This window comes from Phacochoerus africanus, chromosome 11 (genome assembly GCF_016906955.1).
Source record: "Phacochoerus africanus isolate WHEZ1 chromosome 11, ROS_Pafr_v1, whole genome shotgun sequence".
Lineage (NCBI taxonomy): Eukaryota > Metazoa > Chordata > Mammalia > Artiodactyla > Suidae > Phacochoerus > Phacochoerus africanus.
In genome coordinates this window covers 4,787,911-4,805,917 of record NC_062554.1, presented here as the reverse complement: position 1 = coordinate 4,805,917, position 18,007 = coordinate 4,787,911, and the positions used below count along the sequence as shown (strand labels likewise).

Here is an 18,007-nt window from a genome sequence, read left to right as displayed (position 1 = left end):
CCATGTGCGCCCTTCCTGACATTTTGTGAAACCTCCGACATTTTATGGACAATAATGAGAGCTTTTATATGTGATTTTTCTCTGAAGAAAGGTTGGTGGATTTTGTTAGATTCCAAAGGGACGTCTGCACAGACGAAGGTTAATCATTTCTACTCCAGACTCCTTACATTCTGCTTCATATGATCGTTTCCAGTTCTCCAAATGGCAGCAGTGAACCAGCCAACGCCCCAATCCTTGAAGCTTTGTCTACGGACTGTCCAGTAGCAGGTAATGATTTATGGCTTACATGCAATGACACGCCTATTTCTACTGTTTGTATTGTTAATTATGAATGAAGAATAAAAGCCAAATTATGCTAGAAGAAGGCCACGGCAACTTTTTAAAGGCATGCTACATGGACAGGAAGATCCAGTTCTTACTTTTGATCCCGTGATAGTTGCTTTTGGCAGAGTATGCAGTACACTTGTGAAGAAGGCAGGATCTAAGATACAGAAAGCCTGATTTGGATTTCAACCCTGCTCTATTGTTAGATGTCTTGCCTTTGATGGTCTAAATGTCTCTAAGCCTCATTTTCTCCATCTCTAAAATACAATAAATATTTTTAGTGGGCTGTTTTTAAGAAAAAACAGTATATATTTATAGCAGTTAGTAGAAACACCTACTATAAAATGAACAGTTAATAGATATTAGTTACTATGGGTATTATTTGCATTATTTCATTATTATTATTTCCTTGTTTCCATTATTGGACTGTAAAATCCTTCAGTTACATTGCTATGTTGTATATGTATTTTATGACCGAAAACACAAAAATGCTTACTACATCTTTGTTGAATAAATGAAAAGAGGAGAAAAAAATCTCGGATATGCAGTAACCTACCAGGATTGCTTTTATACAGTGAAAGACACTTTTATAATGACTTTCTCAAAGGTAATCATCTGTCTATTGTGTAAGGAGAAGACTGAGTACAGCCTTTCGAATCTGTTGTGTTTTTACACTATAGATGATGGGGTTGAGCACAGGGGGCAAAAGCAGGTATACGTCGGCCATCAGAGAATGGACCACTTTAGGTGTGGCTTGGCCAAAGCGATGCGCCAAGGACAAGCTCGCCATGGGGATGTAGAAAACCGCAACTGCTCCGATGTGGGAGACACACGTGCTAAAGGCCTTGTGTCGTTCTTGAGGAGAGGCGATGCGGAGGACAGAGCGAAGGATCAAGATATACGACAGGACAATGCATGGCGTATCTACTCCTGAGGTCAGGAGGAGAGCCGCTAATCCACAGACGCTGTTGGCCCGAGTATCTGAACATGCTAATTTAATCACATCTGGGTGATAGCAGTAGGAGTGGGAGAGGACATTTCCTCCACAAAAACGGAGAGGCTTAAGGAGCAAAAGCAGTGGTACTACTACTACCGCAGAGCGTAGAGCCATTAGAAAGCCCACCTGGATGATTCTGTCATTGGTGAGAATGGCGGTGTACCTCAGAGGGTCACAGATGGCCACGCAGCGGTCAAAGGCCATAGCCACCAGCACCCCCGATTCTGCGGCGGTAAACCCATGAAGAAAAAACATCTGGAGGATGCAGGCGTCCAGGCTTATTTCAGTTGCGTCGAACCAGAAGATACCTAACGTTGTTGACATTGTCGAAACGGTCAAGCCCAGGTCAGCAGCGGAGAGCATGGAGAGGAAATAGTACATGGGCTCGTGGAGACGCCGCTGGGTAATGACGACAAGCAGGATCATGCCGTTCCCAGAGAGGGCAGCGGTGTAGAGACAGCAGAAGGGAATGGAGATGCAGGTATGGATGGACTCTAGGCCAGGGATGCCAGTCAGCAAGAACGTTGGAGCTTTAGATGTCGAGTTACCTGAGATCTCCAGGTTGTCCTGAATTTGTAGCATCTCTCCTCGCAATACTCACATCCTATAGAAATAATAAGGTACGTTCCTGCATAAAAATTTCTAGATAAAGCTTCTTTCTGTTAGGAGAATTGTCTAAGGTCATGGATAAGTACTCTACCACCGTAACTCAAGTAAATCAAACTCTACTGTATGTATACAATAACATCTTCACTCTTAAATTCAAGGAAATATGTCCATGTGACTTTATATACATTTTGATAGTTATTTCCTATATTGACAGAATTTTAAGCTCCCTTAGATTATAAGATTAAATGCATACAGAATTGTTAAGAAAAAATCCATGTAATTAATTTTGAATACGCTGTGTGTGAAATGACCAAGAGAAAGTCACCTAAAGATATTGATGATCCTGCAGTGTCCTCGTCGGTGTGAATCTAGGCAAAGAGCTCTGGATTTTTGTTGATAACATATCTGGAAGTTATCATTGTAAAAGTGTCATTTTAATCCAACAGTGTGGGTGACGACCTTCAGAGAGTTGGGTTTTACGAGAGAAAAACCAGTAAGGGTGGAATTCTGTAGAAGTTATTGGAAAGAACTATATACACTAAAGCAAGATGAGACTAGAAAGCTTTCCAGGAATCACTAAAACCAAGAGAGCCTGGTGCCATGACTGGGTGTTACATGAATGACAGTGTGAAATTGCTTGAATGGTCAGGTGTTCCACGGATTGAAAATTTCAAATTAATTTCATATTAGCGACCTAAAAACAAACTAACAAACAAACAAAAACCATGGTTGAAGTCCAGTGATGACAACTGAGAACCTGTTACAATGGCTTAAGGAACGAATGGAAAAATACACATTGGAGGCCCAGTGTATATTATTTTTACTTGTCAGGGAAGGCAGGGAGAAAAATCAGCTATGCCCAAAGGTGACCCTGATGCAGATGGAGGATTTGGGCAAGATTGGAAATACTCGGAGAAGCATACGTATTTATAAACCGAGGTGAAAAATACGTTACATAGTGAGAAATTAAAATGTAGAACAACAGGGGTTAATTGGTACAGAAAATGCCATAAGAAAATAGTCGGTGATTAACTCTAGGGCCTGATAGTACTTGTCCCTCAAAGAGCCGAAGATAAAGATGAAGAGCAATTACTGGGTTTAGAATTGATCAGCAATGAGCTCCTACTGTAGAGCACAGGGAACTGTATCCAATCTCTTGGGACCGACCAGGATGGAAGACAATACACAAAAGGGAAGGTACACATATGTATGACTGGGCCACTCTGCTGTACATCAGAAATTGGCACAACAGTGTAAATCAAAAAATGTACTTTTAAACATGCAAAAAATGCAAAAGATGCATGTGACGATGCTGGTGGAAAGTTCTGTGAGGGAATTATGTCCCACCCAGGGCTACTTGTTTTTTGGTTTTGCTTTTTACAGCCTTTAAAGTGGTGGTCAAGTACATCTAACGCAGAATTCACTGTCGTAACCGTTCTTCAGGGTACAGTTCAGTGGGTTTAAATACCCTCATAATGTTGGGCTGCCATCACGACCATCCATCTCCATAACTCTTTTCATCTTATAAAACTGCACCTCTACACCCAGTAAACAACAACCCCCCTTTTCCAGCCCCTGGCAACCACCATTTTGCTTTCTGTCCCTCTGATCCTGACTACTCTAAGTATCGCATTCAAGAGGAATCATATAATATTTATTCGTTTGTGACTGGCTTATTTCCCTTAATGTCCTTAAGAGTCATCCGTGTCACAGCACATGTTAGAACTTGCTTCCTTTTAAACCAGTGCTTAATTTCTTCTTTATGAATTATTGGGGGAAATTTATTGCTGTTCAAGTGTATGAAATGATGGATGCTGGTCTGAGGATAAGACGAAAGTTCTCAGCAGACATTGCAGGTACTAGAAGAGGTAGCTGACTCAATACACAGAGAAATGTGACAAATGTTATAAAGTCTTGCTCAAATAAAATTTAAAAATAACACTCTGAAAGTAATACATTTACATTGTTAAAATCAATTCTAGATAAGCTTAAAATAATAGCAATATTAGTTATCATAACTTTAATATTTTTCAATCAAGCATTTAATACACTAAAGTTTGCTCCCAGAGAGTAAATTCTCTGTAATGACTACACACTTTATCATCCCCTTGAGGCTGCTTTCCTATAGTTCTCTTTTCATTTTCAGCTCTCAGGATTTCATTTCAACCGGATAAAAACCGCTGTAATGTTTAACTATAAACTAGAAGGGCTCAGATATGTGTGTGTTAAATGGATCCTTGAGAACAGGGTAAAAACCTTGTTACCTGACTTTTATGTAAGCTCATGTGAATATTTATGAATAGATAACAAAGCACAAAATCAGCACAACGAACAGCTTTCTCTAGCTTCTTACCAGCTTCACGTGGAAAAAGGAGACTTCTCTGTCTCCACCAGCAGACAGAGTGAGTTATGACTCTGGAGCCACTGACTTTATAGCAAAGTGGAATTGAACTGTGGGGCCGTCAGTAAAATGTGAATCTCACTGAGGCTGCAAATGGAGAAAAACCAAAAACCAAAATGCCCCTCTCTCTGTATATTAATTCAGGGCAGTGCTGTGTCATCTCAGAAGGGTTTTAGCTCCTAGCTCAAGGGACCAGTGGTCCCCAGGGACAATAATACCGAGCAAAATAAACCATTTAAATGGAAGGTTCAGACACTGTCTAGACCCTGGAGAACAGAGAGGTGCATGCCTCTGTCACTAGATTATCAGTATGCTAGGAAGACAGGAAAGCAAGCCGGTGTTCACTGGAATAATTACAGAGGCAACGAAGAGAGGAGAAACCATGCACTTTAGTCTCCAAGTCCTATTTTTTCACCACCACGTTGATGCAGAGCGAGGATGATACCGTCCACTTCCAAACCCATCTCTGTCTAGCCGCTCACTTGCCTTTCTCCAGGAAATGGGTCAGCTCCTGATCTATTATCATTCATTGGGCCCAATTTTGCTAGTGGCTGAGGTCACTAGGGGTAAATGCTGAGTTACTGTGTGTTCATTTTCTTGCTCTCTTACTTGCTGTTTTCTGTGCTAAAAAAGTTTAAGGATCTATGTTGGGGATTTGGGGGATACAAACTATTATATTTGGAATGGATGGACAATGGGGCCCTACTGTACAGCACAGGGAAATGTGTGTGATTGGGTCACTTTGTTGTACAACGGAACTTGATGAATCATCACAAATCAACAGTACTTTAATAATACAGATAAATAAATAAATTTTCAAAAAGAGAAACATTGAAAAAAAAGTTTAAGGATCTAGACCCTCGGAGGGATTTGGCCATCTCTGTCATTGTGGCCAGCTGAGTGATGGATGCAGACTGCTGTACAGACCGAGCAATATTCTAGACTAGTAGAAAGGTGAAAATCCACACCCAAACATTATGTGTCTCCTTTATAGAGAAGTTCCACGTTGGCAGAGGGAGTCGTGTGTTTGTCTAGATAGCAATAAATCCAGTAATGTGTTCCTCATTTAGCTATTTTTCTTTAATGAGTATTTGTCTACTATTCCTACGTGTCCTTGTATGAGAAATGGCAGAATGTGTGTGAGGGTTCAGTTCAAGCACTATAATTCTCCCTGGAAACCTTCCCCTCTCCCCCAAGTGTCTGGGCTGATACTGCAACAACCAACATGAACTTCGAGCAAGAGGGTTTCCAGCCACATCCTTCTGCTACCGACAGATTATAAACTAGTAAAATAGCCCCTGATTACCTCTGCTTTCTGGAGCCCTTGCGTAGTCCTTTGATCTTGAGTGCGAGTAGGACCTCTGCTGGCTTTTAACTGTAGACTGTGGCAAAGATGAGAGGACACTCCTTCTGTACTTATGTTACATAAGATGTGGCTTTAATGAAACAAGCCGCCATGCTGGGCAGGCCCACGTGGCACAGACCAGCCCACTGTCTCCAGCCAACCACCTACCATGCGATTTATGACATGTAACTGCCACCCAGTCAGTGATAAAGATAGAGGCCAGCGAGTTTTCTTTTCTTTTCTATAAAGACTAGATAGCAAATATTTTAGGCTTTTTCTGGCCATACAGTTGTCTGTCTTACTACTTAATTTTGATGTAGCGTGATACAGTCATACACTATTCTGATTTGGGATGGTCCAAACTAGACTTCATTTACAAAGAGAGGGCAGTCAGCTTTGGCCCACAGGCCATATTTTGCCAATCCTGACATTCAGCCTTACCAGATATCCTCCCGTACCCACCCCATCCCGTTAACTAGCTCCTCTCCTACACCAAAACTAACTACGCTCCTGCCCTCCTACATCCTAGATTAGTTTTGCTCGTAATTTTCATCTACAATATAATGGAATATAAACATACACAGTGAATAATACGGCCTGTGCGGTTTTGTTTCTGACTCACTTCGCATTAGCGTTATGAGATTTATCAATGTTGTGTGTTGGAATTGTTTTATTCTTTTTAATTCTTGCAATTGTAAGAACACATCAAAATGATCAATTTGTATTTTCTTGACACTTCCATTGTGTTCAGGTTTTGGTTATAAACAATGATGCTACTCTGAAGTTCTCGGGTCTCTCAGGCACACACACATGCATGTCTGTTGGTTATAGTCTGTGAGTAAAAATGCTGGGTCAACTTTGAGATTCTACCAAATAGGTCTTTAAAAAGTCTGTACCAGGAGTTCCCGTCGTGGCGCAGTGGTTAACGAATCCGACTAGGAACCATGAGGTTGCGGGTTCGGTCCCTGCCCTTGCTCAGTGGGTTAACGATCCGGCGTTGCCGTGAGCTGTGGTGTAGGTTGCAGACGCGGCTCGGATCCCGCGTTGCTGTGGCTCTGGCGTAGGCCGGCGGCTACAGCTCCGATTCGACCCCTAGCCTGGGAACCTCCATATGCCGCGGGAGCGGCCCAAAGAAATAGCAAAAAAAAAAGACAAAAAAAAAGTCTGTACCAATTCACATCCACACCAGCAGCATGTGAGAGTTTCTGTTGATTCATATCTTTACCAATATTTGATATTATCAGTTTTATTTAATGATAGCAATTCCTGGAGGTTGGTAGTCTATCGGATTTTGTTATCAGTTTTCATTTTCCTAACTAATGATGTCAAATATTTTTCCATGTGTTTAAAAGCATTTTGTATCTAGTTTCTGATGAAGTGTCCATTCCAAACTTTTCTCCATTTTTCTATTGGCCTGTTTGATTTCTCTTATTAATTTTATATAGTTCCTTATGGGTACAGGACACAAATTCTCTTTTTAATATTCACTTTCTTAAACGTGTCTTTTGATGGACAGAATTTCCTGTTTTAATTTAGAGCAAGCTATATTTTCTTTATAGTTAGTGACTGATCTGTTATGTTAAAGAAATAGTTGTATACTCCAACAACTTAAATATATTGTCCAGTGTTAGCTATAGGAACTTAATATTTTATGGTTTGCCTCTATAATTTATTTGGAACAGATTTTTGTTTATGGTATGAGGTGGAAGTTGAATTTATTTTCTTTCTGTTTTTGGACACCCCGCGGCATGTGGAGCTCCCAGGCCAGGGGTCAGATCTGAGCCACCGTTGTCATCCACACCGCAGCTGAAGCTGGATCCCTAACCCCTGGTGCCAGGCCAGGGATGGAACCTGCATCCCAGTGCTCCAGAGATGCTGCCGATTCCACTGAGCCATAGAGGGCGCTCCACATTTTCTGTATATGAATATGCAACCAATCCAGCAATTTTCACTGAAGAGACTATCTTTTTTCCACTGCTATATGGTTCCACATTTGTTATAAATAGTGTCCAAATATGTAGCGAGTCTGTTTTGGACTCTGTTCTGCTTTAACACTCCATTTGTCAAATTGTGGGCAACAACCACTTTGCCATAATTATTGTAGCTTTCTAATCGTTATGATATTGACTAGAGTGAGACTTAGAACTTTACAAATTTCATTATGAACTTTACAATAAATAGTTAATACACACACACATATCAATCTACACAGAAATTATGAGGGTTGCATTGAAACAGCTTGGGGAATTTCACAATACTTTAAAGAACTGAATCATCCAATCCAAGAACATGGCTCACTACTCAGAATTTCTTTCGTTTCAATGCTGTTTTACACTTTTCAAAGTAGAGATGTTTTATACCTTTGTGAAATTTGGTCGCACATGTTTGGTTTTTTGTATATTTTCAATGGTAACCCTTTAAATCTACTCTTCTAAGTGTTTGTTAGTGAAAACATGAAAAGTGCTTTTGAGGGGTAATGTATCAGAAATCTTGCTAAATCTATTTATCAATCTAAAAGTCTACTTATTGGTTTTGATTTCCACAGAATCTATCAAGTTTTCTGTAAATAATAGTATTGATATTTCTTCTCTTTCTGTTTATATGTGTGTTATTTTCCTTTGTGCGATGGGTCCTTCTTTGCAGTATTTAATAAGACTGGTTTTGTAAAACCCATTTGGGAGGGAGTGCTCCTTATTTTCCCATTCTTTCAGAGAGTCTGCATACAGCTGGAGCCTGAAGGTTGGAGGTTAACATCAATTGTTAGGTTTCTGACTTCCTTCCTTCCATCCTTTCCTGCCTTCCTCTCTCCTCTCTTTCTCACTTTCACGCCTTTATTTTTTCTCTTTTTCCTTTTCCTTTTTCTTCCTCCCTACTTTTCTGTCTTTAGATCAGTCTATAAACATGAACATAATAGATTTAATATATATGGGACCATTGAGCTTTTTTCTCATATTAGTGTTCTAAGTTGTGCTTTTTCGACATTTGTACATTTTATCTAAATTTTCAAAAATTGGCATCCAAGTTTTAAAAATTATTTTCTTTCACATCTTCAAAAGTGTGTGCGGGATGAGCAATGGTGTAACTTCTTCATTACTAATCTTGATTTGTATGCTTTCCTGAATTGTAACTGATCACTCTTGCCAGTCAAGTTTATTAGTCTTTCTAGTGAAACTTTTGTATTTTTAATCTTATTTATCGTTTGATAGTTTAAAATAAATGTTTACATTTATTATTTTAATTATCCAATTTTCTTTCTTTTTGAGGGGAGTTATTTACTTTTCTTTTTCTAAATCGTGGAGGTAGCTATTTAATAACTTGTTTTCAGATTTTATTTCCTCTTATAGGCATTTTCGGCTAAAATCTTCTAAGCTCGGTTTTAGTTTTATCTCCAGATTTATTATTTGTTGGAAAAGAGATGGCAAGGAGAGGAAACACATAAAGACTTAAAAGGAAGTATGTAAAAGGATGAGACTTCATTTACGGAGGGTGGAAGTGAGGCCACGTGTAACGGAACCTGTAGGTGGTAAATCAGAGACACACTTGTAGATGCATAGTTACTATTACAATTCTACTAATTCATCATTTCCTATCTCACATTGTTCAATTTTACTAACTCTTTTGGGGAAATTTCACAAAGGAAAAATTAATGCTGTTTACAATAAGCTCAGAAATGCTATTAAGCCCTTAAATCCAATGAGCTACATACACATCATCCTAAACGTTTAAAATGTTTTAAATTTCATTTTTAAAATGTAAATGGTTCGACAATGCATAACGTAAGGCGCCACAAATATCTTTCTTTCGGTGCCTTATTTCACAAGCTTGCCCAAATTCCCCGCCCCCTCTTCATAGGTCTGATATCTTAGAGGATTTTCATGGGGGGTAAAGAAGAGCATATTTGGAAACTGAGTATTGTCAGGAGAGATAGGAAGTCACTACATTTTACTGTCACTTCTGTCTTCTTCGAGCTCGTGGAATCTTGTGATCTTCATTACCCATCTTTGAGGACTTGAGGACTCGAGTTGTACTAAAAATCTTAGAATCCGTTTCAAGTCCAGCATGAACAGCTCGTATTTCAGAACTACAGAATGCCTCTCTATAAACCAGGACAAATGAGAAACTTACGTGGCCGTAAGGGAGTGAAGATTATTCCAGGGTCATTCAAACTAACAGAAGACTATAAGATTTCTTAAAGACTGCCTCAAGTCAGAATTCAGGGAGAATGCTTTTCTTCAGGCCACAATGGACATTCCTTAAAGGGGAATCTAATAAAACTTCCCAATTCCAGTTGATTGTTCTCCATTTTCAAGCTTCATACTTTAACTTTGCCTAGCACAAAGCTTTTGTATCCATTTATTTTTTGGCCAAACCCTCAGTATATGCAAGTTCCTGGGCCAGGGATCAAATCTGAGCCTCAGCTGTGACCTACACCACAGCCATGGCAATGCTGGATCCTTAATCCACTGTGCTTGGTCGGGGATCAAACCAGCACCTCATCAGTGACCCGAACTGCTGCAGAGACAACACCAGATCCTTAAGCCACTGGGCCACAGCAGGAACTCCACACAAAGGTTATTTTATAGCCTTTCTTACCCTTTTCAATATCATACACACCCCTTACTCCAGCCATACTAACTGCATAAATTTCCTTGGTGTGTCAGGCTGTCTCACATACCCCCTTCACAGCCCTGTGCCCTAGGTCTGGAAGGCCCTTATATTTGTATGTATTGCATCACTTTTTTTGTTTAAGTAGTTATCTCCCCTGACAATTTTTTAATCTCCAGTATGATCTAGATATTTTCTTCAGTGTCCATATAGTCTCTTGGATGTAATTCTGTGATCACACTTCTCATTCCCTGTTGTCATTACAGTTTTAATTCGATGTCCCTGCCACTAGACCGTACAAATTATCTGAAAGGACAAGGATGGTCCCTTAGGTAACCTTGTATTACCACCACTCAGACACATTCCACTGTTACTCAATAAAATGTCGAGGGAAGAGAGGAAGGAAGCAAGACTACCTCTAGGTCCTTGCGTGGTCATACTGGCTACCCAGTGTTTGCAAAGAACTTGTGGAAAGCTTTACGGATTTGTTTGGTCTTCACACTGTATATAATGGGGTTCAGCACTGGGGGGAATAAGAAATGGAGATTTGACAACAGGGTGTGGACGTACAGAGGAGCGTTATGCCCAAAGCGATGGACCAAAGCCAAGATGACCCAGGGGACGTAGAAGATAGCAACAGCACCAAGGTGTGAGATGCAGGTGCCAAAAGCCCTTTTCCTCTCCTCTGGGGAGGCTGTGCTGAGGATAGACCTGATGATCAGCACGTAAGAGAGGAAAATACCGGGAATATCTATACCTGATGTCAGAATGAGAGCAACTAAGCCACAGATGCTGTTGACCTTGATACTTGAGCAAGAACACTTAATCACATCAGGATGGTAGCAGTAGGAGTGAGAAAGCATGTGAGAACCACAGAAGGACAGCCTCTTAAGCAGCAGGAGCAAGGGCATCAAGTTGACCAGCATTCGCACAAAAATCACCACGGCAGCTTTGATGATTCTAGGGCTGGTAAGAATCACAGCGTACCTTAGGGGTTGCAGATGGCAACAAAGCGGTCAAAAGCCATGGCCAAAAGCACAGAGGATTCCATGAGGGTGAATCCATGCAGAAAGAACATCTGCGCAATGCAGGCATCCAGGCTGATGATCCTGGCATTGAACCAGAGGACACCCAGAGTGGTGGGGAGAGAGGAAACAGTGATGCCTATGTCTGTGCTGGAGAGCATGGAGAGGAAGTAGTACATGGGCTCGTGGAGGCTGGAGTCTGTGATCACCACATATAGAATGGCGCTGTTCCCCAAGAGGGCGATCACACAGAGGCAGCAAAATGGGATGGAAAGCCAGATGTGAAAAGCTTCCAGCCCTGGCACTCCAGCCAGGAAGAAACTTGGAGGAGTGGAATTACCAACGGACAGCATGGTGGCCTGAATGAAGCAGCATGCCCCTTCAGTAAGTCCTGCAATGACACATTTCACTGAGTCAAAACTACTCTCTGTCAGACGCTGCGATAATTGTTCATTATTATATATCATGTAGTCCCTACAGAGTTAGAGGTAGCATTTTGTTTTATCATTTATATAAATATATAAATCATTATATATTTATGATATATCATTTATAGAAATATATTTTTATATATTATACATTATATATTATACATTATATATTTATTATATATAATTTATATAAATATATATCTTTTTTCTACTGTACAGCATGGTGACCCAGTTATACATAAATGTATACATCGTTTTTTCTCACATTACATGTTCCATCATAAGTGACGAGACAGAGTTCCCAGGGCTACGCAGCAGGATCCCACTGCTAATCCATCCCGAAGGCAACATTTTGTATCTATTTACCCCAAGCACTTACAGATAAGTTTCATTTAGGTTACATTAATTCATTAAACACAGGCAAAAGACAAGTCTTCTCACTCAAAGCTCTCCATCTCCCTACTCTATCATGCTTAGCACATGCTATGAACAGCGGGCTGGAACTAGGGTGAGGCAATGAGACATTTGCCTTGGATATAAATATAAGGAAGGTGCTAAAGAAACTCAGCAACTGGAGAGTTGTCTTGTGGCACAGTGGGTTAAGGGTCCACTGTTGTCACTGCAGTGGCTGGGTTCCTGCTGGGCCGCAGGTTCCATCCTCTGCCAGGGCATTTCCATATGCTGTTGGCACAGCCAAAAACCAACCAAACAAACAAACAAATAAAAATTCAGCAGCTGGATAAATAACACTCTTATGAAACATTCTAAAAACTCAAAACCAATGCAAAAAATCCATGACAACTAGAACAAAATTCTGAACAAAGAACAGGACTGTGCCAAGCCACACTGGAGTTTAAGGCAAAATAAAAAATGTGCACCCCTACACATTTTCATGTATTTTTTAATACTTAATAGTTTCCAGAATACTAACATATCTTGAAAAATGTCAAAAAATGAAAAACAATTGTATTAAATCTCACACCATAATGTATATGATAATAGAATTATAATCTTATTTCAGCTAATTAAAATTTACCTAGTATTCTCATATATCTCCAGTATGGCAATTTTATCAATTGAAAACAGGATAAGTAAAGAAAGTAGATTTAAAAATATATTACTGATAAGTTTGTTTCCATCAAACCTAAGACTTCACATTTTTTCTTTTGCCTTAGGCTGTAATATGGTTTGGCATGACACTAGTTTTTGTTTAAAAATAATAAATGAATCATGGATTAAAACTAGATTAAATATTGCATTAAAATACGATTTATTTTGATTATTGCCTTTTTTTTTTTTTTTTTTTTGCTTTTTAGGGCTGCACCTGTGGCATATGGAAATTCCCAGGCTAGGGGTCGAATTGAACCTACAGCTGCCCACCTACACCACAGCCACAGCAACACAGGATCTGAGATGCATTCGTGACCTACACCACAGCTCACGACAACACCAGATCGCCAGCCCACCGAGCAAAACCAGGATTGAACCCACATTGTCATGGATACTAGTCAGATTCCTTTCTGCTGCACCACAGTGGGAACTCCTACTGAATTACCTGATGTCCTAAATTTTTCACTCCCCTTCCTGAAGTCTTGGCCCTTAGCAGTTGCTATTCTTGATATATCTCCCCATCCCATCATGAATAAGGCCAAGAAGAATTTTCATTATTCTGGTTTCAGAGGAAAACTCTAATACTCACTTGTACTTTTTTTTTTTTTTTTGTCTTTTCTAGGGCCGCACCCATGGCATATGGAGGTTCCCAGGCTAGGGGTCCAATTGGAGCTGTAGCCACTGGCCACAGCCACAGCCACAGCCATGCAGGATCCGAGCTGTGTCTGCGACCTACACCACAGCTCACGGCAACACTGGACCCTTAACCCACTGAGCAAGGCCAGGGATCAAAACGGCAATCTCATGGTTCCTAGTCGGCTTTGTTAACCACCGCACCACGACGGGAACTCCCTCACTTGCATTTTAACCTTCTAGAGAGTTGATGGAGGATTTCTTTTCCCCACTCACTCCCATGTCCATCACCTTCCCCACCACTTCACAAACCTAGAAAGGCAGGAAAGAGATACTTCTTTCTCTCAAATTTCTGCTCCAACTCTCCCCACTTCTCTGCCTTTGGTGCTTCCCCCCAACATCTTCTCCCCTCGTCTGCATCTCCTCACCTGCTCTTCACTGAAGAAGAAGTTCCTTTGGACCCTATCAGAGAGAGGAGAAGTAGGAACTCCTGAGCTAATGGAAGTGCTTCCTGAGACACTTGGTTGGGGAGAATCTCCAGCTTCAGCCTTTCCCAGCAGGAGCAAAGAGCCATTTAAATGGCTTTTCCCAGATGATACACTTAGCAAGAGCAGAATCCCTGGTCCCAGAGGGGCTTCCTAAGCCACCCCAGAGAACATGCACGGATTTCCTCAGGCAATTGACACACTTAAGGAAAACCTCCTGAAAGTAATTTCTTCTGCAGACATTAACCAAATCTGTGCAGCTCAGGTGACACCCTCGGAAGGGGAAGGGAAGGAAACAACGTAACTGCTCAGTTATCTCACACAGGACTGCACACCGGGGAATTCTGTACATATATAATCTGACCATCTGACTCGAGCATCTTATTCGTTTCATTCTACATTTAAAGAAAGAATCATTAATTGAAGGAAATAAGCACTTCATAAATATTTTTTTTCACTCAGTTAAAGAAGGGGAAAAAGGAACAAAAAAAGACCAAAAGAAACCATGAAAACAAGTCCTCAATGCACAGAACTTTTTGGCATTTTCTGAAATAATGGTAACTATCATTTTTGAGCAACTACTATGTGCTATATTTTACGGCCCGATGAATTCATCCATTTGCAGCTGTTTTCACTGACAAATTTATTTTAATGTAATAATTACGGTGGATATTTACTGGGTATGGCCCTGTTCTGACTGTGAGGTCTAATAATGAGGAAAACACATATAGTACATTTACTTAATCTATTTTTGATTCAGTTAAGGGTTTTGAGATGGGGAGATTAGCCTGGATTGTCCGTGTGGACCCAAGTAATCACAAGAGGTCTTAAAGGAGGAAGGCAGGAGGCTCAGGGTTGGAGTAGGACATAAGATGACAGAAGGAGAGGTTGAAAACCTACAAGGAAGGGGACTTGCTAATGAATGCTGACAACTTCCAGAAACTGGTAAAGGCAAGGAAGCAGGTTTTCCCCTAGAGCCTCCAGAAGGAACACAACTCTGCAGAAACACTGAATTTTAGACTTTAACCTCCAAAACTGTAAGATAATACATTTGTGCGGTTTTAAGCCACTGAATTTATACTGATTTATGGTAATTTGCTAAGCAGTAAGGGGACACTCATGCAGAAGCCACCCATAGCCGGTGTAAGGTTGCAGGCATGTCTTCTAGGCTGTGGACTTTTCAACCCACCGCAGTTGCCAGCAGAGTAAAGGAGAATGAATTATCCCAGCTGAGGCCAGAGTCACCCCCACTGACCACTGCCTGACTTCTTGACCCAAAGAATCACTGGCAATAACATAATATTTTTTAGCCCTTGGGTTTTGAAAGGCCTTGTGTTCTGGCAGTAGATAACAGAAAAACATCTTTTGCCCTCGCTCTTGTGTGGCACCTCTTGGTTACTTTAAGGGTGCCCCCTTTCTGCTGTTGGGAAACAACAATGCTGCTTCAAGCATCTAAAACTCGGTCGTCTCCTTTCTCTTTCTTTCTTTTCTTTTTTCTTCCTTTATTTATTTATTTATTTTTAAGGCCCACAATTGTGATATATGGAAGTTCCCAGGCTAGGGGTCGAATCAGAGGTATAGCTGCCAGCCTATACCACAGCCACAGCAATGCCAGATCTGAGTCACATCTGAGACCTACACCACAGCTCATGCAACACTGGATCCTTAACCCGCTAGTGAGGCCAGGGATCAAACCTGCATCCCCATGGGTACTAGTTGGATTCAGTTCCATCCTCATGGATACTAGTTGAGCCATGATGGGAACTCCCTGATGTCTCCTTTCATTACCATCTTCTCCTAAACTTGGAAGATACTAATTGGAGATCAGGCTGAAATGCCAAGAAAGAATGGATTAAATGAGTTATTTAAAAATGTAACATTGTTAATAGTTATACAGTTTAGAAAGGATATTTCATACCTAGTTATATCATTTAATCCACAAAATAATCCTATACAATTTGTTTACAATTTGCATTCTGATTTAACAGATGAGGAAACTTTACGTGTATGAAAGCAATTTGTTCGAATTTATGGAGCTGGCAAGTTATGTTGCTTAAACTTAACCAGAAATGTTTTTCCACTTAGTCACGGCTCTTCATCATGTTTACACCAACGGAATAGTAATAAATAAAAATAATACAATTCTGCTTTTTGCGATCACTGTTTTCATGAGTTCATACTGAAAACACAACCATTTTGGAATCGGACAGATGGATATTTAAATCTGAACTTGGTCATCACTAGTTTTGTGACACTGGGCATGTTACTTATCTCACTGGTAAAATGTGGGTAATAATACAATACCATCGTAAAGACTACTCAAAACAGAGTTTGTACAAAATTAAAGACGGTGCCTGTCACGTGGATGATGCTCAATGAATGGGGGGCTTATCTGGAGAGAGCTTGGTCAAAACTGGTATTTTTATAACTATGCTTGGACTATTCAAAATATTCTAGGGCATTCCCATCACGGCTCAGTGGAAAAGAGTCTGACTAGTATCCATGAGGATGTGGGCTTGATCCCTGGCCTTGCTCAGTGGATTAAAAAAATTCTAGTTGTGGATTAAATAGAATAATATACTATATATATATATATATTTATTTATGAAGAGTTTAGTATGATCTGATACATGGTAATACTTAAAAAAAAGTTAATTATTCTTTTTCTGTTGTTGTTGTCTTTTAGGGCCGCACCCACAGCCTATGGAGGTTTCCAGGCTAAGGTCCAATAGGAACTGTAGCCACCGGCCTACCTCAGAGCCATGGCAACTCAGGATCTGAGCCGCATCTGCGACCTACACCACGCCTCTCTGCAATGCTGGATCCTTACCCTACTGAGTGAGGCCAGGGATCAAACCCACATCCTCATGGATGCTAGTCGGTTTTATCAACCACTGTGCCACAACGGGAATTCCCAGTTAATTATTCTTATTGCTAATTTGAAAACAACAGCTGAGTTTTCTTGTTCCTCTACCTCATTCTTTTATCGTCCTCTCCTAGTAGAGGCTGACTTCTAAATACTGTAAAATACATACCTTTTCAGTTTGAGAAAATGTCAGAATGAGTAAGAAAAGGTTTGTTCGTCCTGTCGATATTCCTTCACTAATAAGAGGGGTTTAACAATTGATTCACTATTAGGACCTACTCATCTCTCTACTCACCGAGTCAGGTAGAAAACATGGAGAACTTGGGCTGGTGGGATTGGGTGAAATATTGAGGAAGAAAAGAAACTAGAGCAAAAAGGTATGCTTCAAAATTCATTTGGCCTCACGAGCCAAAAGATGACTCAGTAGGAAAATCAGCAATATTTGTACCATCCTTTTGAGTTAGTGTGTGGTTTTGATTAACTTTTCCTTCTTCTTGATAATACTTTACCTACACGACTTTCAAGATTTCCAGTTGTAGGTCATATCAACCAGACTACATTATTTTATTATCACTTTGATTATTATTATAAATCAGTAATGACTATGAATAAAGTATTCAGTCCCCGCAATCCTTTTATTAAATATTTCCTTCCAAATTCTGCACACAGAATGTAACTTTAAACAAAGACTCTCATGAAGCAGGAGATGAAACAGAAGATAACCACCATTAGTACAAAATAGAGTTCTGTGAATTTCACTAAAAATTGCAAATTCATTTTCTGCTTCCTTGGGATTTGTTTCCTCAATGGTTTAATATCCTTTACCTTCTAAAAGATGTGTTCAAGGACAGGTCTCTTGATCAGAGGCTCCATCTCAATAGGGAGATTCTAAGGACTGACTAGGAAGATTTTCCTAAGAATGACAACCTCCTGTTACATGGCAATAAAGTGTTTTAATTACTTTTCTCAAAGCTCTCCTCAGTTTTCATGAACCCACGAGAATGAAATCAGGCTCCTTGGGATTCAACATAAAGGCCGAGCGTGAGAATCACTTGCGTTACTCCTCCAGGCCCGGGTGTGTGTGAAGGCGCAGGCCGTGCTGATCTCTAGAGCAGGTAAGGTCAGAGCTGTGCATCCAAGCTTCCGGAAAGATGACAGTCAAGGCTCAGAAAAGAG

At 40.3% G+C, this 18,007-nt stretch overlaps 2 protein-coding genes across 2 annotated transcripts; both read right to left on the bottom strand.

Moving 5' to 3' along the window:
* Positions 1-943: 943 nt before the first annotated feature.
* On the bottom strand, positions 944-1,903 carry LOC125111618 (olfactory receptor 51F1-like). Its single transcript, XM_047753622.1, has one exon. It carries the CDS (start codon positions 1,901-1,903, stop codon positions 944-946), a length of 960 nt encoding a protein of 319 aa, XP_047609578.1.
* A 7,721-nt stretch (positions 1,904-9,624) lies between these two features.
* On the bottom strand, positions 9,625-11,659 carry LOC125111457 (olfactory receptor 51F1-like). The gene is given in 3 exon segments (XM_047753396.1): positions 9,625-9,772; positions 10,729-11,272; positions 11,275-11,659. Coding segments are annotated over 3 exon segments (1,077 nt in total).
* Positions 11,660-18,007: the final 6,348 nt, after the last annotated feature.

Bases quoted from the DNA above. Each gene is read 5' to 3' on its own strand.
- LOC125111618 (XM_047753622.1), bottom strand. From the start codon at position 1,903: ATGCTACAAATTCAGGACAACCTGGAGATCTCAGGTAACTCGACATCT.